The sequence below is a fragment of the Aedes aegypti genome, chromosome 2 (assembly GCF_002204515.2).
Source record: "Aedes aegypti strain LVP_AGWG chromosome 2, AaegL5.0 Primary Assembly, whole genome shotgun sequence".
NCBI lineage: Eukaryota > Metazoa > Arthropoda > Insecta > Diptera > Culicidae > Aedes > Aedes aegypti.
Window position 1 is genome coordinate 305383424 of NC_035108.1, and position 26158 is coordinate 305409581.

Here is a 26158-nt window from a genome sequence, read left to right on the forward strand (position 1 = left end):
AACTCACCCACGCAAGAGCAAGCGACGCGATCAATAGATCAAACACTACTAACGATCCGCGGAGCTTTTTCGTTTCACTACGCAGACAACGCGCGACATGTTTGATCCTGCCCTCATCACCCGCCCCCGCAGGAGCAAGCGTCAAGGTCGAAGAATCAAACACAACTAACTCAAAAATAAGTACTACTTTTACAATACAAAAAGTCACACATAGCTTCCTGATTGATCATTATCTATCTAAACGCATTAGCAGCTTGCCGCTTCGCGCTCATTGAAGTCTATCAAGAAAATTAAAAACAAGGTTCCACTGTTTTGGAACAAAAAACCCTACCGGAATTGGTTGATCTATTTCGTGTGCCATTGAGAGCTTTTCACACCGCTCTCTCAAGTGCTGGCTCACGTCCGGTAAACATTCGGTTTTAGATTTCCTTCAACTTCTCGCGAACCATTCATCTCTGTTTCTCTGTTTTTACGATATGTACACACTCGGGATGCGAGTGCTGTTTCAGGTTTAGCCGCGTGTTTACCCTTTTGTACGAATGCACGCTTTGCCTTTTATCGACCAACTCGCCAATGGTGGCCTTGAACTTGACTCGCCTCCAGCCGGGGACCGGACCGGCTTTCGTTGCGTTGGATTGCTGCGAAGCCATTGAATTGCATCGGCATCGACGACGTCGCACAGTGGCCAAGAGCTGGACAAAAGTCAAAAACATAAAGTTTGCAAATTCTTTCAATGATATGTTTACTTGTTTTTTTTTTTAGTGACGTTCGTTTCCATGTACCTTTTTAATTTCTCTGTCAAATTTAATGTTATCTTGGAATAATCTGGAACAAATGACGATATTCTTGGACAAATATTCCCATTCTTCCGAACAAATCGTGGTAACCATGAATATGAGTCATGTAGCGTATTAAACAACGAAAGAGAAAATATGTGATTAGACCAAAATTTTCAAAATAGAAACAGAAACTCTTCCTTTTTTCATTACAGGCTATGCTTTCTTCGTTTTAATTTCATTCGGCCTAAAGCAGAGTTCTGTCTGATTTTTCGACCTTGACGCTTGCTCCTACGGGGGCCAGCGACGAGGGCAGGATCAAACATGTCGCGCGTCGGTCTAGTAAGTGAAAAAGTGGCGTGATCGGTTAGTTCTTTTTGATTCTTTGACCTTGACGCTTGCTGCTGGGCAGTGCGTCAAGAAAGCCAAGTTTTTTTTTTCCTTTTCGGGTCGCGCGCCTATTTTTTTCTGAGTGCTTTTATATAGCCGTGCAAACGAGTGAGGCTGAGAGTGGATTGTGGCTGCACAGTGAAGGATAAAGGATCAATTGGTGAGCTTGTTTCAGAACAGAACACCCCTTTTTACCTTGATTTTTGTAATTAAAAAAAAATTGAATGGTTCGACACTACAAGTGTAGACTTGCGAAAGGTTCACTTTATTCAACAAACTTTGGATGGTTCGCCACTGTGTCGGCATAAGAATAAGAGTGTTCTATGATGTTCCAACCAATCGAGTTTTTTGTTTCTTTTCAAATAAGTAAACTATAATAACACATGCTTTCATCCTGACAGCTGTAGGAATGTACATTTAGGTATTTGTTGAACAAACTTTGAACGGTTCGTCACATCAAGTGTCGGCATAATTTTCCACTACATAGAAATTGTTCATATCAAATGAAAATATTATATTTACAAATAAGCATGTATATATCTCACAAATCATTATTTATCATGGTCTAATCGCTTATCAAAGTGAATCCTGTGACCCAACGATCCTTCCCATTAACAAACATCCCTCCCAGTAACCTTTGTGGAGATGCAGAGGCAAACACGGTCTCCAAATAGCAAAGGTTACACACTAACATTCCTTCCCCCAATCCCACCTGACTGCAAGGACGTGGCCGGCGCCGTTATTGACCCTGTATAAATAGAGGCACTGAATTATGCACATTGAAGAAGATTATGGCCAATCCCAGCCGAAAACTTCGGTCAACCACGGAATAGCAACCATTGATATGTATAGTCAGTCTAAGCTAAGCTAAGCTAAGCTTTAATTTCATTCGGCCTAAAGCAGTTACAACATTTTTTGCAGTTGTAGTTTGTTCAACAAAAATGTTTGTTTGCCTTCAGATGACAAACAATTTTGCCGAATTTCACCAGATGTTTTGTTGAGAACTCAATCCATTTATTTGTGTGTGGATGAAATATGCTTTTTGAAACCTAATCTGCATTTTTTATTCACCAATATTTTACAACAATTTACTTTCAAAAATGTTGTTGTGTCAATGTTTTTGAACGCTTTCAGTAATATTTTTACTTTTGGCCAAAGTTTGTTCTTAGTGTGGCCACTGTGCGACCGGTAGCTAGCGTAATCAATGATATGCATGCTGTGATAAATTTCATGCGGTCGATCAACGGTGTCCAAGTTCTTTCCTGGCGCTTGAATGTGGTGAATTGTGATTGACTCAAGTTTAAATAATCGGAAATCACCTACCGTGGAGTATACCAATTTGCTGTTGTAACGTGAGCTGGAAGCCTGCCATATGGCTGACTCAGACATTGAAACAATGCAGCCTTTTGTCAATGACCCGTGTAATAAATCATACATTTATCATATCCATAGTACTGTATAGAATACATTATATCTTTCTAAAACGTAGATTCATTTGTCCCAGACAGGATTACAAAAAACAGGTGCACTAAACTTTTAAAAATGTCGCGAAAATCTCCTCGTGTGTCTCGCAGATTCAAGTTCAAGTTGAACCAGACTGCAGAGGTGATTATAATTAGCGAGTATCTTAAGTCATGTATGCGTTTTAACGCTGAAAAAGATCTGGTTTATTACGAAGTTAGTAGTTTCGTTGTGTTTTTTAAGCTTTGATTAGGGAAACCTGGGCTTTGGAATGAATCATCCTGATATGATGTAATGCAACTCTAGTTTTCGGTTATATCACTGATCTAAAATTTATTAACGTGGTATACCGAAGCGTGACAAAATGAAAATGTATTTTTCTGCTATATAATTCTCAACAAAATTCGAGATTTCTGTTACAGAAATGAAATAAAAAGCACGTAGAAGATGGTCCAAATAGATATATTATAATTGTTTAGAGTTATTTTTCAATGTAAAAGTATAAACTTCATCAATGGAACAGAAAACCGCGCTAGAATCGAGAGTGATATAATAGAGCGATATTAAAACGGGCAGTGAAAAAACGAGAAACTACTGTGATGCCAAACAATTATTTCACAAGTCAACTTTGACATCGTAAAGTCAAATTTAGATCGTTTGTCGGTAATGCCATTATGGCTCATCGTCGTCTATTTCCGTCATATACATTTTATGGGGTTTTAAACGATTACAATTTCCCTCTCACAACTAACGTTTCACTGTGTAAATACTCAAACGTTATAATAAAATAATTTACTACATTACTTAGATTAATAAACCTACCACTTCTTTCTTAAAAGCGTGACATACGTCGAGTTTTACAATCTTCTTCTTCTTGGCATTTCGTCCTTGGCGTTCTGTCCCCTGCTTCTCAGCTCAGTGTTCTTACGAGTACTTCCACAGTTATTAACTGAGAGCTTTCTTTGCCAAAGTTGTCATTTTTGCATTCGTATATCGTGTGGCAAGTAAGATAAGATATGGGGTTTTATGCTTTTTTGAGTACCATAAAATGGGGTGAAGTTGATCACTTTTGAGCGACTCTGTTCAATAAGATCTGGTGAGATGCATGAATTATCATCAAAATATTCTTAAAACCAGTACTGGTTGGATGTTTATCGAATTATGTAAAGGAAATTTTGACATAGTGCTATTATAATAGAAAAACAATTTTTAAAATTCAAAAAGTGAAGTTTTTGATTCTGTGGTGAAGTTAAACAACTACTGTGATAGAATTCCAAAAATAAAGAAATATGCTATTTACTAAATATGGAATTACTAAATCTGAATCAAGTCATAAAAATCTTACAACTTGTTGATATATCGGTAAATTTTAGAATTGATATTTGTGAATTACCAAATTAAATGCCTAAATGTAGGCAATTTTCTTTGAAATTGGCAAACTGCTCACAAAAACAACAATTTATCCTCTGAAAAAAAAAAAATTATCCTCGATGCAAAATTGAAACTAAGTTCAAAAAACAAATCTGGAATATTTGAGATACATAATTTGAATGGTGTGTTCACATGGCCTTGACAATAGTCCATTGTTTGGAGAAGAACCCTTCAACAGTTCATCAAACATTTTCTGAAAAATCTGTTTTTCTTCATGGTATAATTATTTTCAATGACAAACCCAATTTAAGAAAATCAAGATCATTTATCAGACAATCCAACATCACAGAAATTTTCATAATTGAAATCAAATTACAGCTCTCTTGACAGATTCTACAGGTAGGTACGGAAATGATCTACTTCTCCCCACTGACCAACTACACCCCGAATTACGGTAAGGTTTATTTTTTATCTTTATTAACGAGATTTTTAGCCCTGGGCTAGTTTATCTCGGGACCAACGGTTTTACTTCCGAAGAAAGTCGTCACTATAACTTCTTGGTCATCTCGAGATGGGATTAGATGCCAGGTCCTTGGCGTGAGAGGCGTGTGTTCTAACCACTACACCAGGCCCGTCCACTAGTAATGTTTATATGTTAACCAACTCAAGGAGGCTTTTCCTCATCATATATTTTATTAAGACTAATAATCAGATTAAATTAATAATTACAAAAAAAATAACGTAACAAAAAGTTACAAGATAACAAAACAACAAAAAAAAGTTGTAAAATAATGTTTAACTTACCCCGGTTCACGGTATCAAATTATTCACGGCTAAGAAACAGATTTTAGTGGAATGAACCGTCAAAATATCGTTATTTGAGCTAGATCTTATTTATTATTATGAGTTTCAAATGATTTGAAGTATATTATAGAGTAGTTGTTCCCAACCTTTGTAAAGCTGCGATCCTCTTTGTTGCGTTGCAAACGTACCGTAATCCGGGGGCAAATTGATCAGTGGGGTGAATTTGATCAAGTCGATACCAAATAGCATTTCCTTTCAAGGATGCTTAATACTTCGTTGGCATCACAGGTATTCAATGTTTCCTAGTTTATAGATGTCTAATGATGATTTTAAACTATTTTATTTTTATTATGGTCAGTTTTACATAGAAATATTCACAGTTTTTGAAGGTGTTAACAATACTGTTGGAAATGTCGGTACTAAACAATCTGCTGGTGATAAGCCTGCATGCAAACTTTGGGTATTAAAAATGTTGTGTAGGCTTTATTGTGAACTATTGAACTCATTTTTGAAAGCGTATAGCATTACAAGAAGGATGTTTGCTCATAAAACCGTTTATTGTTGAGTAACGTGCTTATATCAAGGGACATTGCATACATTTAGGCGTATAATGCGGATTTTCAAAGTTTAATTTTGCAATAAAATGATGATATACACGAGTTGTAAGAATTTTGACATCATTTTCGGATTCAGGAAACCCAAATTTAGTAGCTAGGGAAATTTTACATTCTAAAATATGCTTTATTATATAGTGATCATTTTCAACCCAATGTGTCGTTTTGAATTTTTGATATTAAAACAAGTTTTATGATATGTTAAATTTTATTTAATAAAAAAACGATTACATAAACTGATAGAGATCAATAAAGTACTGATTTTACCGAAATAATTTTAAAATTATTTGAATTCCAAAGGATAACATAACAAAAAGTTGTGAAAAAATGATCAATTTTCCCCCAGATTACGGTACCACAGATCCCGACCCCTAAAAATTAATGTACTTGAAATGAAAGTATTTGATCCACTAAGATTTTGCCAGAAGTGGAAAACATCTTTCCATATGTTCGATAAGGAATTTTTGTAAAGGACTTTGCTAGAACCGAATAAAAATAATACTTGAGTATTTGAGGGGACAGAAATTTATTCGGACAGAATATATTCCAAAGAGTACATTAAAGATTTCTTCGAGAACTATCTCGAAAGATTTTCATAAGATATGAAAGATTTCTCTAGGTGTCTTCAAACATTCCTCAAGAGTCCACGAAGTTCTTTCCAAGTATTTTATCAAAGATGTGTTAACATCACCTTCAAAAGCCGTTTTGAAAATTTTAAGAAACATCCTTATTTTCGTTATAGGAGCCCAATAGCGAGCTATAGACATTATCATTTAAACTACAAGAAAATCCTGCTGTTGTGTTTGGGAAAATTTCGAAAAGAATTCGAATGAGAACAGCGGAGAATTTTTAACTTTTTCAATCCTGTCAACAGATGAACAAGGAGCTTTATGAAATGTTTCGAGGATCTTATCAAGAAGCTGGCAAGGTTTGTTAAGTTTCAAGCCAAAAAAAATCTGTGGATACCTCTAGGCGGTGGTGATTCACACTCATACTCACACTCAAATTTAAATCAAAAAGCTTTCCCGCAAAGGAAAAAAAATCATTGAGTTTTGTCTCATGTATCTCACACTTTAGATTTCCATGCAAAATCATTCGATTAAGCCAAAGACGACCAGTAGGTGAATTCCGGTGCGTATTATCCTCGAAGAAAACTTTTTTTCTTGCCGTTGACTTATGTAAGAAAACGTCTTCTCTTTGAAGAAAATGTGCACCGGAATTCGCCTACAGGTGTTGGAAACTCATGAAAACCTGATGTTGTTGTTAACAGCAGAAAGGTGTATTACAAATCTAAAAATCTAAAAGACAAGCAACGAAACGCTGCTCTTTGCGAGAAAACTACTGAAAAACTAGAAAATGTGTCAAACGGACGAAGCTACGCATAAATAAATAACAAATTTTATCTTCTTCTTCTTCTTCTTGGTATTACGTCCTTACTGGGACAGAGCCTGCTTCTCAGCGTAGTGTTCTTATGAGCACTTCCACAGTTGTTAACTGAGAGCTTTCTTTACCAAAGTTGCCATTTTCGCATTCGTATGTCGTGTGGCAGGTACGATGATACTCTATGCCCAGGGAAGTCAAGGAAATTTCCATTACGAAAAGATCCTGGACCGACCGGGATTCGAACCCAGACACCTTCAGCATGGCTTTGCTTTGTAGACGCGGACTCTAACCACTCGGCTAAGGAAGGCCCCAACAAATTTTATACTTGTTTTTAATTATGAATCGTGGTTTACGGCTAACCGAGTAGAAGTTTAACAACTATCGAAAAGTTAAACATTACGTATACTTTGCAATTGAATTAAATGGACAAATTAATGTGAAGTTATGCGAAAAAGTTACACGTCTTCTCGGTGAGAATCGAACTCAAGACTCCCTGATCTCTAGTTAGGGCGCGTTACCCCTACGCCAGATCAGGGAGTCGTGAGTTCGTTCCTCACTGAGAAGACGTGTAACTTTTTCGCAAAACTTCACATCAATTTGTCCATTTAATTCAATTGCAAAGTATATGTAATGTTTAGCTTTTCGGTAGCTGTTAACAAATTTAAGATTTGACAATTTCTTCTTTTTTTTAAATAGTTTCATTGTTAAGTTTAACGTTATTGCAAGAACAGCTGTACTTACACAGGGAACCAACAGATGCTACTCAGGATCAAAAGCATCTGCAATGTGTAAGCACTGATTATAAGAAACAATACCGGCGCCGGCTGCGTTCGAATGCAGGTCAATTTGGAAATGGGTGGGAATTGTTGACGTGTTGCTTACTTTATGGAAGCCGAGAAGTCCTCTGCACTTCCACAAGAAAACACAGGGAGTTTGGCTGTGGGAAAGGAGTCGTTTTGGTAAATGATAAAGATATAATGTTAAATGAATACGTGAACATATACACAGATGATCGATACCGATAGTGCGGTACCGGACACGATCCAAATTTCGTCGCTCGCTCACAAATTAGCATGCAACAGATTCAACGGATCAAAAACTACTGACGCGTCGATCCTTTTTTTACAAACGCACATTTTGTTTTCGTTTTTTTTCTTCAGCAAAACGCGAACCGGACACAAATGATCCGCCCTCAAAAGAGCATGTAACAGATTCAACGGATCAAACACTACTTTAGTTTCATTGGTAAGTTTTGTTAGAAAGCAGGTACATCACACAGCCTGCAGTGGAGATGTCGATGGGTAAGAATTGTAGAGGTAGTATTTTAAGTGAATGAATTGTAGATATCTTTACCCAGATATGAAATAAAAGAGAGGAGCTGGCTGGTAGCGATATCGGTCAGTAGCCTGCGGTATGGAGGAATAGCCTTGGTTGTAGTTCGTTTATTCCAACAAGTTTATGCTAGAAAAAGTCATACAAAGACGATGAGCTAAATTTGAATTGTAATCTCTTACTAATTAAAAAACATTGCATGTATTTTATCAGATGAAAGATCAAGATACTGAAACTGGATCAAATTTGCCGGCGAATGCTTCCGGATGCAATCAAATTTCATTGAACGCTTGGCATGACGTACTATTGGTACCTTGCGTGCTTGCAGGAATAATAAAATGCATATGAAAATGGAATGGTGTTAGTGTGTCACGAGTTGGCTTGAGAACGGGCTGTCGGATTTTCAAAATTCACTCATAGTTATATTTCTGAAGGGCTCCGACGTGTTTGTGGGTACCGTTTTGACTCATATTCCGAACACTTAAGGCCAACAGTGACTTCAAATGCATCTCACGGGCGTAACTTAGATGACATTTGTGGAAATTTCAATTGCTTCGTAAAGTAGACTGTTGACTGTTGGGGGTTCCGTAACTTGTTTGGGGGTTGTAAACTTGTTGGGGGTGTAAACTTGTTTAGTATTGATTGTATGTGAAAGTATTGAAAAACATTTTGTAGTGTATAAAGGTGCGAATGTTATAAGCGTGTGAAATACGGCAGACTGCAGTAGGCTGGTCACTTAGTGCGAATGTCGGAAGAAAAAATTTCGGAAAAAATTATTCCACAGGGAACCAGGTAGAGTTAGGCGACTTCTTGAGGACCTGGCGACCCTAAACGTTCGAGGTAACTGGAGCAGTATCAATGGAGCTCTACAATATGCCGGGCGTGACGCTCAAAGTACAAGGTTGGTACCCGGACCCAACGCATCACTCTTAATTGATTTCAAGGCGGCAAACGACCGTGTAAAACTATGAAAGGGTCTACCTTAGCCTCATGGAAACGTGTACAAAGCTTTAGCAAGTTTAAGGTTGTCTGAGTTCGATTCTCGGTCGGCCAAGGACCATCTTTTCGTAGCGCATTACGGGGTTAATATCTACAATATTGTACTCTTATTGTATCTATTCTTGTTAAGGTGAAGATGAACCCAAGCCAAACCTCAAATTTTCACAAGCACAAATCTGGAGAACCAAACATCCGTTTAAACTAAAAACTTAACCGATTGGTCACTAGCTGGTGACGACCAATCGATTAAGTTTTCAGCTCAAACGGGTGTTCGGTTCCCCAGATTTGTGCTCATTAAAATTTGAAGTGTGGCTTCGATTCATCTTCACTTTAATACTTATAAGTTACGGGTGATCCAAGAAATCTTTTGAGTACATTGCATTAGATCATAATTAAATCTCTCAAATCAAAACCAATATGTTATTTGTTTTGAGCTGAAGCTCCTCTATGAGTGAATCTATCTACTACCGATCCACCTATCGCGTAAATGGAGATTTCAATGTACTTCGATGACAATCTAAAGTAGCCGCTCTGTACTACTTAAGTGTTCATATCGGAAGTATAAGGCATCAATCAATTCAGAACAAGTTCGATTGTTTTGCATTGCTAAGTTAACTTTCCTTTATCGTTCCAAATTTGATACCTTGATGGTCTCTTGGCATAATTGATTCCAGTCATGAAACCCATGAAGCCCCCCCTCCACAACTTCGGTTCCAAGTCACCACACCTCGTCAGTTCTCTCTCTCACGTCACGCTTCCGTTGTCATCTATGGCATTCTAACGATCGCCGAACGTCCAACACAGCCAAGCATTCTGGACGGTGAGGTGCAATGAATGTACTGAAAACCGATTAAAAATAATCACAGGGGAACTAGGTGTAAAATGCGCTTTCGAGGTTAAACGTGCCACCGCAATATCTTCAATATATAACATTTTTTGGTCAAATTCGATAATTTCAATGATACCTCTATCAATTTTAATACCCGCTGTTTTGAAAATCGTTGACTATGGTTTAAAATCTTTCAAAATAATTTCTCATACATGATCGCCACTAATCCAATGAATATATTTGTAAATAAACATTTATTGAAAATTTGGTTTGGGAATCCATTTTGCACGTCGAATTTAAAAATGAAACAATCTCAACACACTTTTCAAAATCTCACTTAGAATAAAGTTCTCTTATAAATTCACAGTCAAAACTAAGTTTTTTTCTTAGGGGGCGCATATTACCCCGTTCTCCCATACTTAACTACCGGCAACGGTGGATCGTATTTCCTAAATCGGTTTATGGCCGGTATAGGAGGTTTGGAACTGGCCGCGTGCGTGTGGCTTCCACATCCAACAACAACTACGGTCCGTTATGAAAACCGATGCAATTGGATTTTTGTTTTGTTTCGCAAAAATGTGAACACTCAGACGGTTAATGTTCTGTATTTCGACAGTGCCTTTTGGGTACCAACGTCGCCGTTGGCATCGACTTGAGCTGGTGCCATCAGCGCGGAGTCAAGACACGATGAGTGCAGGTCATTCCATCATCTTACACACTGTTTTTTGATAGTTTTGTAAATAGCGAACGGGCACTGAGGTGGATAATTAGCATTTAAGAGTTTCATCATTCATGTAAATGTGGATCGTCAAGGCTAGAACTCAATGGAGACCAACGATCAAGCAGGAAGTGGCTTGATTATAACTGGTGTTTGCATTTGAATAGATCAGCATTACACTGAAATCTCCATTTAAGCAATTAGACGGGGGGTACATCAATAGGCTCAGATAGCCAATAGACGTAGCGGTAAACGCACAGATATTCAGCAAGACCAAGGTTCAGAGTCGTAGGTTCGAATCCCACCGGTCGAGGAACTTTTCGGGCTGGAAATTTTCTCGATTTTTCAGGGCATAGAGTATCTTTGTACCTGCCACACGATTTACACATGCAAAAATGGTCATATTGCAAACAAAGCTCCCAGTTAATAACTGTGTAAGTGCTCATAAGAACACGAAGCTGAGAAGCAGGCTCCAACTGGGACGTAAGACCAAAAAGAAGAAAAAGGTCAATATTACGTAAATTGAATTACTTGAATGAAAGTGACGTGAACAGTAGTTACGTAACTGAAGGTTTCAGTGTATTAGAATTGGCAGCCAGAAAACTATTCTTACATGAATCAACATTGACCAAGTTATCGTAATTCATGGGTATAATAGAATTTTGAATTGCAAATGAGTGGCTATAAGTAGACTTCAGCTGCGATGAGAAGCACCATAGAGCCCATCTTTTCTCAGGCCTTTTGCATTAGGAAGTGGACTATCGTTGCTGATTTCAATTGGCGAAGAAGTTGGTCAATTGAATGCTCAGCAAAAAATTGCACCTTCTTTTCGTGGGAAATACTTGAATGGTGTTCCTGTTATAGTCAGTAGGCTTGCCGAAAAATAATTATTGCTGTTTCACTATGTTTCGGATGGAGAATGTTTTACTCACCTGAGAACTCCGGGTGGAAGTACCAGCGGGTGACTAGAATGGCTCCCAAGACGGTCGTTCCCATGCACATCATGATGCCCCAGTGCGTAAGGTAGATGAAATATTTGGCCCAATCTTCGGTGCTAACGCTGACGACGATGGAGTTGATGACCACAGCCGTGAAGAACACCGCCAACGAGAGCCGGTAGAGCAGGAAGAAGGTTGACTTTGTACGCGATTGCCACTGTTTGGGAAAAGGATGGAAGGTGAATTAGTTTACGATTCATAGCTGTATACTAAATACAAACAGTAATGGTATTTTTAGCTAACACTGGGTAATAAAATTGATCAAAATTGATTTTATGTGCAATGGTTTGGACGAATGTCCATGCTGAAGGTGTTTGGGTTCGATTCCCGGTCGACGTAAGATTTTTTCTTAATGGGCATTTCCTTGACTTCCCTGGGCATAGCGTATGCCACAATATGTACATATTCGAAAATGGTAACTTTGGCAAAGAAAGCTCTTTACTGATAACTGTGTAAGTGCTTTTAGAACATTAAGCTGAGAAGTAGGATTTGTCCCAGTGGAGTCTTAATGCCAAGAGGAGAAAGAAAAATAAAGATCGATAATGTTAAATGATTTCAAAACCATTTTTTTCGGTATCGAATAGCGTAAAATTTGGTTTAACTCTAATAGACATAGCAGATCTTCTTCTTCTTCTTGGCATTACGTCTTCACTGGGACAGAGCCTGCTTCTCAGCTTAGTGTTCTTAAGAGCACTTCCACAGTTATTGACTGAGAGCTTTCTTTACCAAAGTTGTCATTTTCGCATTCGTATATCGTGTGGCAGGTACGACGATATTTTATGCCCAGGTAAGTCAAGGAAATTTCCATTACAAAAAGATCCTGCACCGACCGGGAATCGAACCCAGACACCGTCAGCATGGCTTTGCTTGGTGGCCGTAAACTTTAGCACTAGGCTAAGGCCCTCATAGCAGACATCAAGTTTAGATTTTGTTTTGAAATCGTTCTAAAAGCTAAATTGTAGGGTTTTTAACCGAGGATGGTAAAAATGTTGTTTGAAATTTCTCATCGATATAGGCTGTTTTTCATCACGCCAATATGTTCATTAGGCAAATGAATACAGTTCTGTAATGACTATTATGCAATGCTTTTTCTTTATGTAACTGTTTTGAGTTGCATAATGAACCAGTACACAACAGTTTTCAGACATTGTAAAGTAATAGTAATAAACTTGCAGAACTTGATTTTTTCACCACTCGTCGTAATTATCCAACTCGACAAGCCTCGTTAGATAATGTAATGAAAAAACATGGACTCCAGCCGGTCGGTCTATGAATCAGTCTAAACAGCAATACAAAAGTATTCAATGTGTAAAACACACGAAGTTTGAGCTTGAGCTTGAGCTTGATTGGCCGCCCGTGGATGCTTCTCCAGTATCGCCAGATCAGCTGCACTTACACAAGAAATCAACCGAATGACTGCTTGGGACTAACAGGCATCCTCAGTATATAAGTGCTGGTGATCTTATTTTTATAGCGACAATGGTGCCTGTCACGTCAGAATGCAGACCAATGTGGGGAAGGGGGAGGAATTGATGATGCATACTGGCTTCAACGTAGACCGTATATACCACTGCATCTAAGCCAGTTCATGCAGGAGTGTATGGATTGGGGGAAAGGCATGGCACGAGTTTGTGGTTAGCAGACTGCCTATGTATCAGGCGTAAGGAAAGGCTTGCGCGTGGAAGAATGGAAGCGTTAGGGAAACGATTTCTTGTCCGTCTCTGGTTCTAGCATTTGCTATGAACGAATAGTTTGAGTGTGATAGATTTAGAATGGAAGATAGAATCAAGTGAGAGATATACAACTACAAAGTACGAGGAAAGGGACGGGCCTGGGATTGAACCCATGACTTTCTGCTTATGAAGCAGAAGCGGTAGCCATCAGACCACCAACCCCGTCTTCAATGTGTAAAACACACGAAGTTTGTAAGAAAACTATAACAAATCGATATTGACGTTCATTTATCGATCCATAGCTTAACACACAGATCAAACGTTTGGATTTTTATCAGTGTACGAACTGCCTGTTCCGGTGGTAAAAGTCCACCTCACAATCCTTTACTTGGCTGCATATCCTGCTTTCCCCGGACGTAACAAGGGGTCTAAATAAAACCTTACCGCTGACGGATCCTGTGGAGTATCCGAAGAAATATCGCAGGTGACCTTATGCTTCTCCGGAATAATCGGCTGCTTTTCTTTAGTCTCAAGCCTGAGGCAAAATAAGGGTGGGATTATGAATATGTTGTTATTTAGTTTAAATTATCACCTATATGGGTTCGCATTATGCTTTTTACACAGTGTATAAGTGCTTTTTCGCCTTTGGTGACTTTTAAGAGAAACCGATCTGTTTATTTTTTCATTGCTGATCATGTTCGTGCTAAGATTGTAAAAAGACTTATCCTGCCTAGTTTTCATAGTTGCTACGGTTTGGATAGCTCAGCTCACATCAGTCTTAAGCACAAAAGAACAGCAACAATCAATCTTTGCAGGCTCATGCAAAATTGTGCAGCCGAAGTGGCGCTAGTTCAACCAGAGTTGTATATGCTGTCACAATTGATGTTTCTGTTGGTGACTTCAATAGGAAATATGATTCCACTGATAGTAAGCAGAGATACAAATGCTCATCACATCATACACGGAGAAAACGAATAACTCAAAAATAAGTTTTTTTAAACTCAAAATTAAGTAAAGGCAGTCGAACTGAGGAAATGGGTGATTTTCATTCTGTCAAATACGTATATTCAACCCAACTTTTGAGTTGTTCAATGAATACCCAAATTTGAGTAAAAGAAGACTTGTTCAACTATTAGCGCTCTTTGCCACAAAGTTTTAAGATTTGAACTTGCGTACTTTCTGAGACGAAACTAGTTGAGGAATCTAAGATAATTTCATTCAAACATATTACTGCTGGTGTTAATTGTAAACAAAATTGGTCACTAAACGTGTTTAAAAAGCCTAAACATTGCATTCTAACCGATTAATCATACAAGTTGTTATGTAAATATTTCATTGAACCGCCAAACACCTAAAAAACACACGGTTGAGTAAAAATAACTCAACGTGCGGCATTTAGAGTGCATACTGCACGTTGAGTAGTTTTAACTTAATTTTGGATGAAAAAATGCGGCATCCATTTTCAAATGTCAACGCTGTTCATTTCAGATCAGTCATCAGCGGTGTACGACGTAATCGTCATGATCTGCTTTGTTCATTCAAAGTTGGACGGAAAATCCATAAGTTAGTGAAATTTTGTTTAGTAAACTTTGATTAATACGTTAATACTGTTCCTGACGTCGGTTTATACAAAACTCCTAACAGCAGTGAATTTTCCGGATTTTGTGAAGTGTGATTTTGTGTCCTCAACTTACTTCTACCGAAAAGTTCGGTGTACAGAAAAGTATTAAGTTAAACGGTCTTTTTCTTTTTCAGGAATTCAGTTATTAATAGATTGTTGTTGATGCACGATTTTTGAAATCAAGGACAGTCGGTTCCCGATAAATTTACTACACTGCAGATAACTGTCGAGTTTCTTTTCGCCGTTCCTGCCACCCACCGTACACGATTTTCGGCACCAGGAGCGGGTTGTATGTTGTAATGTATCCTTACAATATAGCACTGATACCGTGTTTAATTAAAATAAAAGGTTTTATCTTGAGGTAGGCTACTTGCCTACTAGTAGACTTAGTGGTGGATCCGGGATGGTGGTGATATTTTACTTAATTAAAAGGCTCAATTAAGTGATGATCTGAGACCATCGAATGGAACTGGCTGTATTTGGCTGGTCAGAGGTATTTTATACCCGTCCAGCACTTCAAAAGTGTCGCACTACATTTTACAATTACATAGGGTCTATCGGAAGACTTCTGGAGTGATTTGTGCTTTGGTCAGCGCGTGACAATTAAAGTCCATCAAGTGGATGGCTCATAGCAAACGAACATATTGCAATCGAACTGTGCCCCCAATGGGGCGACGGTTCGATGCAGTCTTTCGCGCGCGTAAGCATAACTATTTGGTAGGTGCTATGTGTTAGCACCGAATTTAAATATTGCGCATGGGCACATGTTTTCACAAGTACACCACAATCTGCTTTATCGTTCAAATTGAGTTCTATTTATTTTCATTTATCGCAAAAACATGACATCGTTGTTTCATTTACATTTACTCAAATTTCATTTACTATTTACTCAAATTTGGGGTAACGCACAAAGGTGCCGGGTTGGATAGGAAGAACTCAAATTTGAGTACTTCGTTCTCTCCGTGTATGGGCCAGCTCAGATATTAATTTGTGAGAGGCTCCAGTCTAATGGAATACTTAAGTAGTACAGATCTTGGATTACTTAACATAGGCAATCACCCAACCTTCATGGTATCTTCTAGAGAAGAAGTTGTAGACATAACGCTCTGCTTGAATAGATTAAGTCACGAGTTGACGAATTGGCATGTATCAGACGAAGAATCATTATCTGATTATCGCTACATCTTCTTTGAACATTCGATTGTAGCTTCGCAAACTTTGCGTTTCAGCAATCCCCGATCAACAAACTGGGAACTTCATATAGAATTGGTTGCAACCAAATTTAATGGATACTCTTCGTCCATTGAAAATCCAAGTGATTTGGATAATGCCGTTGATACTACAAAATCCTACATTATGAATGCTTTTGAAGAAGAATGTCTTATACGTTCTGTGAAGACTACGAGATGTACCCCATGGTGGAATTTTGATCTGACTAGACTCAGGAAACAATGTAGATGGAGTTGGAACAGACGCCGCACCGTTCACTGAACGATCCGGCTGGAAAAACTGTTCGTGGATCGAAGCAACACTGCGGTCCTTGAACTTCATCACAGCAACCTATTGTTTTATACCATGTCAGATCGAATGAAAAAAAATGTCATTATTTAATAATTCTTTAACTAGAACACTGCCGTTCTACGCATATTTGTCCCGCGGTCCATAAGGTTTACATAGAACATGGGACAAATGGGCGTTGAAGGACAGAACAGTTGTCTTCCACTTAAGCAAACTACTAGTCAAGCTAAGTATGCTGTTTCGCTCAAGAAAAGTAAAGAAATTCCTTGACTGAATGGGTCAAGAAATAGCCTACAGAAAGCCCCCTTTGAAATGACATTTCTTCTCAGCTGCGTACTGCGATCAAGAAAATGTGATTTTCTGGACCATTCCTCGGAAGAAATTTTCCAAGCATTGAGATAGGCGATTCCTTTTCTTGTCAGTAGCAAACCAGCCTTCAAGCGGAACTGCAGAAGGATCAAGAAATTCTTAAGATGAACGAGTTCAAGTCTTCGCTGCAGAAGCTGGGAGATTCCAACTATCCAGTTTGGAAGTTTCGCATGGAGTTGGTTTTGATCCAGGAAGGATTGAAGGCCATCGTTACGGAACCGAAGCCGGACGAAGCGGATGCCACCTGGACTGCTAACGACGCGAAGACACGGGCGCTCATCGGATTGTCAATCGAAGATGGTCAACTATCTCACGTCATTCGAGTTGCAACGGGAAAGGACATGTGGGACAGTTTGAAGAAGTACCACGAGCGGTCATCTCTCTCAAGCAAGGTCCATGTGTTACGGAAGCTTTGCTCGCAGCGGTTACTGGAAGGCGGAAGTATGTCGGACCACCTGAATGAGGTAACGGTGCTAACAAACAGACTGACTGCGATGGGAGAAGAACTCAAGGAGCATCTGGTCGTGGCGATGCTGTTTTCAAGTCTACCGTAGTCATACGGAAGCTTGATCACGGCACTGGAAAGTCGACCAGAGGAGGACCTTACTCTCGAATTCGTTAAGGGCAAGTTACTGGACGAGTGGAGACGTCGTGAGGAGCGCTAGGCGGCAGAGAAAGTACTGCGAACCGGTAGCGAATCTAACGGACCGTTATCTGCAAGACCGAAAGTAACGTGCCACTACTGCAACAAGCAGGGACTCTACCGTCATGATTGCAAGAAGCTTGCGAAGGACAGTAACGTTGCGGATCAGAAGAAACTGAAGCACAAGGTGAAAATGGCTCCTACTGACGAAACGTGCTTTGCTGCAGGAACATATGATTCTTCTACAGGACTGTGGGACTTCGACTCCGGAGCTCACACATGACCAACGATGTGGACTGTAGACACATCACGGCAAGAGAATATTACGGTAGCGGACGGAAAGCGAATCAAGGTATGTTTCAAGGCATCAACGGTGAAGGAAACGCAATGAACATCAAGCTGAGTCAAGTTTACCACGTTCCGGCACTAGCTGGAAATCTTCTATCGATAAGCAAGATCACCAATCAAGGTTTCTCAGTATTTTTCGATAAGAAGTCATGGAAGATCCTCAAGAACGGAGACACCCACATTCTTGGAGAACGGAGAGGCAACCTGTATCATCTCAAGAAACGATCGGAGAAGACAATGCTAACCACCGACAATCATCCGAAGCAATGCGTTCATCTGTGGCACCGCCGGTTGGGACACCGGAGCATTGATGCAATCAAGAAAGTCGTGCGTGAAGGGCTATGCACATAGGAACAGGGGGGGGGGGGGGTGATGATAATAAAAATAAAAATTGAAATAAAAATTATTTAACATGAAGCATAATCTTCTGATTCAATGTGCATGACTCTTGTTATTGACAAAAATCTCTTCAGTAGTTACGCTATTTTATGTTGTACATGTTATTTTATTGTTGTAGCCAGGTTTTCTCACTATAGTTGTACAACATAAAAAAACGTTGAAGAGTTTTTTGTCAATAACAAGAGTCATGTACATTGAATCAGAAGATTTTGCTCAATGTTAAACAGTTTAAACGGTTTAAATTCTGGGTGGGGTGAAGGTTGGATGATCTTGGAGGGGGCCAGACCCCCCTGCCCCCCCTGTTTCTACACCAATGCTGAAGGCTACTGATAAGGAAGGGTTACCATTGTATGATCGATTGCAGATGATCGAGTGAGATCAATATATCTTTCTTATATACTAACTGATATTATGTTTCGGGTTTGCGATAACAAATTTCCTCCGTTGGGTGTATATTCCAAGTCAAAAGCGAAAGAAGCTGGACCGGAAAGCGGATGGTTGGTTTGACTTTATTAACGAGATTTTTAGCCCTAGGCTAGTTCATCTCGGGACCAACGGCTTTACTTCCCTTCCGAAGGAAGTCGTCACTATAACTTTTTACGTCATAAGTGACTATGTCGGGGATGGGATTCGATCCCAGGTCCTCGGCGTGAGAGGCGAGTGTTCTAACCACTACACCAGGTCCGTCCCCACCGGAAAGCGGAAAAACTAGAGCTGGTGGGCTACGCTGAGGGACGCAAAGCTTACCGTCTACTGAATCCGGAAACCAATGCTATCAGCATCAGCAAAGATGTCAATCGAAAACACCAGCAACATGAAAACAGAGAATGAATCGAATGCAGTGGAACTACATATCAAGCTCAATGAGCCGGAAATCGAATTCAACGCCGATGACAGCAAAAAAGAGGATATCGATGATGCTGCTAACGTGGCGTCAGAAAGAAGATTTCTAGGTTTTCCCGAGCAACATGCTGATCGTATGAGGAGTGAAGCTGATGCAGAGTTCGTTTCTGTACTAGATGATGGCGTGCCGGGTTGGCCCAATTGGCGACTACATGCAAACCCCAAAAAAAATCTCAAAGGTCCAATAAAGGCATTCCGCCAAGGCGACTCTTTCTGTGTACCAGAAATGATGGACTCCTTGAACCGAAGACATTCACCGAGGCCATGGCTAGTCCTGGAGGCGACAAGTGGCCTTCCGCCATGCAGGATGAGTTGCAGTCAATTGAAGATAATGAAACCTGGGATCTGGTACTGGCCCAGCTCAGTACGGGAGAAAAATAAAGTTGTATGATTCCACGGGGCACCCTCCTATTTCTTGGGGTTAGACGAAGCCTTTCTGAAAAATTCAGCTCATTTGGTCGTTCCATGAGCTGGCGCAATTGAATTGAAGTTAATATGGGATTTTCAGTTTAAACATATGAGCAACAGCACATCATCTACTGTTTGTTTCAGGAAAAATGATGATCGCGTTCAATTGGACCCAGAATGTCAAAAACACTACTTGATGTAGTAGCGAAGAATATTGTAGAAGATTGTACCATGATCAAAATTAATAAAGTTGGTGTTTTAACCATCTGAAGTATATCATGCAATACTGCTTGTATTTCTTTAACATAACTTGGAGGTAGCCACTAAGCACATCATAGCCACCTATAACGCTGGGCCTGCTGAGGCACATGTCGCATGCATATAAGTGACTGTACGGGAGTGCTGATCTAAGTCTAACTTTCAACAACTGAAAGAGTAATGAAAATGAGATTAAATCCAGATACAACCTTCTGCAATTATGGTCATTATGGTATCAACTAGTGTATTTGTCATTCTGGGCTTATTTGAACGCGAACAATTAGTATACGGAACGAAACAGTGACATAGGATCAATTTTCAATATATTTGAGACGAATATCCCATACAAACTTCAAATCGAATGCGCCAGCTGGTGAAGCAATCAATTGAGTTGAAATTTTGAGAGAGTGTTTCTTACCCTAAGGCTCATATCTAGGGGGTGCCCCGTTGAGTTTTACAAGTTTTTTGTTTGAGGGCAGTCTACTGGTGAGCGTACCAACTGGATGGAAGCCAGTCGGATCGAAATGAGTCTTCAAGATCAAGCGAGGTGCCGAAGCTGAAGTTACGCAATTCAAGACGAGACTGGTAGCATAAGGGTACAGCCAGCAGCACGGAACCGATTATGATCAAGTCTTCGCGCCTGTGGTTCAACATACGACGTTTCGGACTCTGTTGGCGGTCACTGCGAAGCATAGTATGATGGTGCGTCAATATGATATCAAGACTGCCTTTTTATACGGAGGAGATTTACCTCCGCCAACCGTCTAGATTCACTGTCCACGGATACGAGAACAAGGTGTATCGGCTCAAGAAAAGCATATACATACGAACTCAAGCGGGTGGCCCGCTACTTGAGGGGCACCAAAGACTACAAGCTGCGAGTAACTAATAATGCGAAATCGGAACACCTGGTCGTATTCTCTGATGCAGATTGGGCCGAGTGCATAGAAGATCGGAAATCCAACACCGGCTTCGTCATGATGTTCAACGGTGGAACTATTAGCTGGGCGTGCAGGAAACCGCAGAGGCAGAGTTCGTGGCGCTCTCGGAGGCCACACAGGAGCTGATTTGGCTGAAGCGTGTTTTGAACGATTTTAACGCGCAGCCGAGCAACCCTACCATTTTCGAGGATAACCAGAGCGCACTGAAGATGCTGGAATCCGAAAAATTCAGCAAAAGAACCAGTACATTGCCACTCGATTTCAATTTGCACGAGACGTGAAGGAGAAAGGAGAGGTCCAATTCGTGTATTGTCCTATTGAAGAAATGGCTGCTGAGCTGCTGACCAAACCTATTGGAGGTGTTGGGATGGCCGAGCTTCGGACGATGTGCGGACTAGAGGAGGAGTGTTCGTGGATCGAAGCAACACTGCAGTCCTAGAACTTCATCACAGCAACCTATGGGGCTCCGTACAAAAATCATTCCTTCTCTCTCAGTCTTTCATGAAATTAGTAAACAACAAGGCCAGTAAATGTCAAAATCCGAATATTACTGTAACTTTGAACGAAATTCGGAATATTACTGTAAAGTTTATCCCGAAAGGAGGACGTGCGTCGTATAAAGAAGCGAAGAGTTTTAGACCAATCAGTCTGACCTTTTTTCTTCTGAAATGTCTGGTACGCATTAGCTTTCTTTCTTTCTTTCTTTTCATGTATAACAACTAACAACAACCACTGGACCAATAGGTCTGTGCCACAATAAGGGAGAGAAAAAAAAAAAAAAAACTAACAACAACATCATCACGAGGGAGCAAGTGGTCGGTCGTATGTATCAAACGTCGTGTTAGGGGCCGAAGCACATAGATCAGCACGGACACGGATCGAACCAAACTGAGGCAAAAACGATCCATATGCGTTGGTGGGTATACTAAGAAAGGGGTAAGTGACATTTTTAATTTTTAGCGAACGCATATTATATACCATTTCAGCCCCCCTATATATTCATAATACCGTACCAATAACTTTGTCTATCCAAACTGTAAACTAACTTGAGACATTATTCAATTGAATTCTTATTTTGAGAAGACCTCAGAACAATAACAATAAGACGAACATAAAGCACATCGATGACCAAACCAAACACATTTACAGTACATTTAGATTTGATACTTCTCCTCATATTAATTATCTACAACTTGGATTCGGTACTACAAGATGGCAACATAGACAGTCATCTCTCCTAGAAAAGTATTGTATTGATTAGCATTCCAGTACGACCTTCGGAAGATAAAGACTATTTAAAACCAAACACTTTCATATTTTGAAATTTTTTTCATATAGTATAACACTTCACGTTTCAGACTAGTAGCATAAACGACTAAAATACTAGAGAATACATGACGTACAATGACGAGGCACTTCAGATAGTTTTTGTTCGCGTATAGATGGCAGTACATTTCATGTTTTTCACTTCAAAAACCTTCATTCCATTCGGGAAAAAAGGATCTCCCTATCGCTATCGACCGCATTCTGTATAATTAACATTTTCTGTCTTGTCAAAGGATGCTTGGAGATGACATCTGTGCTACAATTTGTCAACATAGACTACTACAGCATAGCTCTGTATGTTATTTCCAAGAAATGCATTAATTAATAACATATATTTTTACGTCGCTTCTCCATGCGTAAACAAGAATCTGATTGCTCAGAACTAAAGGATGACTATACAAACATGACTACGGGAGGGAAACAGAAGCAAAAACAATTTAGTAAAACTACTTTTGCACAATATTCAAACAAAATAGTGTTAAAGCGGGAAACATAGCCTACTCCGTCTAAATATTGGCAAAAGTAGAGGTAAAAATTTGTACTACGGGGTCCAGCACAGACAACGAAGCTGTCATGCAGCTCCAGCTGAATACACCATAAAAAAAAAGAAATGTCTGGTACGCATTATCGATCGTCTCATCCGTGATGTTTATTTGGTAAACATGCCTTTCATGGGCGTAGCCAGAGGGGCGTAGGGGGGAGGGCCGTGCCCCCCCATGGCCAACGAAAAAAAAATAATAAATGATTTGCTACAAAGGTAAATCACATTTTGCTTGAATGTTTGAAAAATGGTCCTTAGAATTCATGTTTATGTAAAATTACGTCACGATGAACTTTTTGAATAATTATTGGAGTTAATAATCAGAGTTCTACCAAAAATTTTACCGAACATCATTTGTAAGTTTCATCAACATTCCGCAGTGAACCTTGCGAGGAATCTGCCAAAAATCTGATGTGAAACTCAAAAAAAAAAAAAAAACGCTTTAAAAATTATATATTTTAAGAATCATTTCAAGATTTTTTTTCTGATCCTTCTAAAAAAAATTATATGAAAACTCCTTTAAGCTTTATTTTTGAATTTCTTTCAGAGTAGTTTAAAAATATTATTCTAGCAATTTCTACCGAAATGCTGATCGGGCTTTTTCGAGGATTTCGTCAAATTCTTCAGGATTCCTTGGGAAGCTTTAACATTTTTTCGGATATTTTTCCAAGCATTCCTGTTCGGATTATTCTAACAATTAACCCAGCTATCGCATAAAAAAAGATATATTAGTTCCTGCAAGAATTTCTCTGGAATTCCATTAGGGTTTTTTCCAAGAGTTTAGTCTACAAATTTTCCTTAGAGTTATGTTAGGTATTTTTTAAACAAAATTCCCCAAAAAATCATATAGAGATTTCCGAAATTTAGAAATTCCCGAGAGTTTCAAGTTTTAAAAATTTAATCAGAGGTTCCTAATTTTTTTATTTTGATTTTCTGCAGGTTTAAGTTTATTACAAACTTTTCGCAGAAGTTTCTTCAGTATTTAATCCTGTGACTCCCTTAAAATATTTTTTTTTAAGAATTCATCCAAATATTGAAACAGGAATTCTACCAATGATACGTTAGCATACTCAGTTTAGAGATTTTTTTTCAGGATTGCATCTAATGTTTCCTTCGGATTTCATTTTTATAATTTATCCAAGAATATTGCCATAAAAGATCTGCAAAATCCATAGTAAATTTCTCAAGATATCATTTCGTATATGTTATAAATTTATGCAAGGGATTCTTAGAAAAAATCCTGGAGAAACCTTTGGAGGAATTCAGAAAAATTCAGAAAATTATGGATTTTTCATGAATTCTTGAGAAAATGCTTTATTATTCTTTTTATGTTTGTTCAAAATAATGCTAAGAGGTGCTCTCGAGAAAATAAATATTAGGAGTTTCTAAAAAATCCGCAGGAAAGTTCTTATGTGAACCTCTGTAAGAGTTTTTGAGATCCAACTGTGATTCTCGATTTTTGGAATATTGGATAAAATTAATGTTGAAATAACAGAAATGCCTAAAGGAATTTCTGAAAATATTTTAAAAGAATGTTCATAGTTTTTACAACGAAGTTTTTGAAAAAAAAATGTGGAAAAATCCTTAGATGTATTTCAGTGTGAGAAATCATTGATGAAATTCTTCCAAAGATATCGATAGAAGAATCCTTGATAGAATTATGGAACATGTATGGCAGATTACCGGAAAAAATACTAGGAGGAAAAATAAACAAATAAGCATAGACAGTTTTCCTGAACCCATAAAAACCCTATTATTCCTAAAGGAATGGAAGAGAAAATGATCGAAAGAATCTGTTGATAAATTGAATGTTTCATTGGAAAAAGGAAAGTTAGAAAAGTTCTTAGAGGAATCTAAGAAAAAAAAAACAAATCTTTGAAGTTCTTTGAAGACGAATCTTTGACACAAGTGTTACTAGAAATTCATAAATTAATTCTTTGTGTTTTTGTAGTTTTTTTTTCATTTGATAGAATAAATAATCGGGGGATAATCAAAACCAAATACTGAAGAAATCTACAGGAATCCCGAGACATTTTCTTAGATAATTTCTGACGGATTCCTCGACGAAGGAATACTTCTAATAACTGTTCTAGGGATGCCTGCAGAAATCCGTGAGTAATTTTTAGAAGAAATTTTGGTGGAATCTTAAGAATCCTTGAAAGTACTGTCTGAACGTAATATTGTTTGTTGCATTGACAACAAAACACGACGCCAACTTTCATACAGACCGACAAAATCGTCGCCAGCAAACGAATCAAAGGAGATGATTCGCCGTTGTGTTGGCAAGACTGGTGAAACGTCAAAGTCGCAGCAGCTGGTTGGCTGGCGACGGTTTACATATCGTCGCGTTCGGTAAGGTGCAAAATCTACAATATATCCTGTGTCAATATTTATGGATCGATTCGAACGAAATTTTCACAGAACATCAGATATAACTTGAACTTTAACATATATTTTGAATGTTTTTTTTTCAATCACGAATTTATAAGTAATAACGGTTTAACTAAAATGTAATTTTTGACGAAAAATTCAAAACTATTTATCTCAAAATCTTATACCCTTACACAAATACTGTCTTCAGCAAACTTGTAGATCTACACACACTTCGTTGTATCCGCTTTTGATGAATTGGGACAAAATTGTCCTTGCTCCAAACGATCTCATAATTGCTTGCTCTTTCCTTACAGCACGTCAAACATACAATTCCCTTCAAAGGAAGAGTGGACGTCTGGCTATTGGGAAGGAATATATTGAACAATATAGTATGTTACACTGATGGCATCCTTCTGGAAGGTAGAGCTGATGCTGGTGTATATTCTTGTGAGCTTTGGCTAAATCACTTTTACTTACTTGGTAGACCCCTGGGATGGAGAAACCAATACAAAATTTCTGTACGTCATAGTGAGCCGGGATTGCGCTGTCACGAACTGTCACTGTGAGCCCAGATCTCAAACATTGGACTAACATGGAAAAAAGCGCGTAACTGATTAAAACACATTTTCGCATTTCATCAAAAGTGACAAAAATTGAATGAAAATCAATTCATGCACATAATGCAAGTAATGTCACGTGAGCACCTTTCAACTGATTGAATATAAAGTATTGAAAAACGCATGGCTTTACTTTTTCCAATAAAAATTAATATTTGGTGCATAGAAAACTGTGGCCCTTTTCCATGTTTGTCAGGAAAGATCGAAAGTACACAACAAAAGAAAACTAGCGATTTTCCCCAAGCCTGTCTTGATTGTTGTTGGCAAGCTGGAGTTATCTTGCAGTTCAAACAAACTTTGTTCTATATTTCGTGTGTAGTATCGGTGCCTCCCTCCCAGGTAGACCCTTCACCGTTTTTCAGGCGGAAATATTTGCTCTAATGTGTGGAGTGCAACCAGCACTTCAACGGCATTACATGAGCCTATGCATGCTATGAAACGTTTGACTTTTACTGTGCGCCCTGTTTTCAAATTGCCCGTGAGAGAGAGCGAGACAGCACCAACACACGGCGCACAGTAAAAGTCAAAAGAACAAAAGGATTTAT

The 26158-nt window shown here is 38.8% G+C and overlaps 1 protein-coding gene across 5 annotated transcripts in view; it reads right to left on the minus strand.

The window, feature by feature from the left end:
- LOC5573844 (protein rolling stone) overlaps positions 1-26158 on the minus strand; it is a 142195-nt gene that overhangs the window by 43206 nt on the left and 72831 nt on the right. For all 5 annotated transcript variants that reach the window (XM_001654826.2, XM_021845594.1, XM_021845592.1 and 2 more), the window contains one exon: positions 11610-11832. In XM_001654826.2, coding sequence (XP_001654876.1) covers positions 11610-11832 — 223 coding nt within the window. The remainder of the gene's footprint in view (positions 1-11609; positions 11833-26158) is intronic.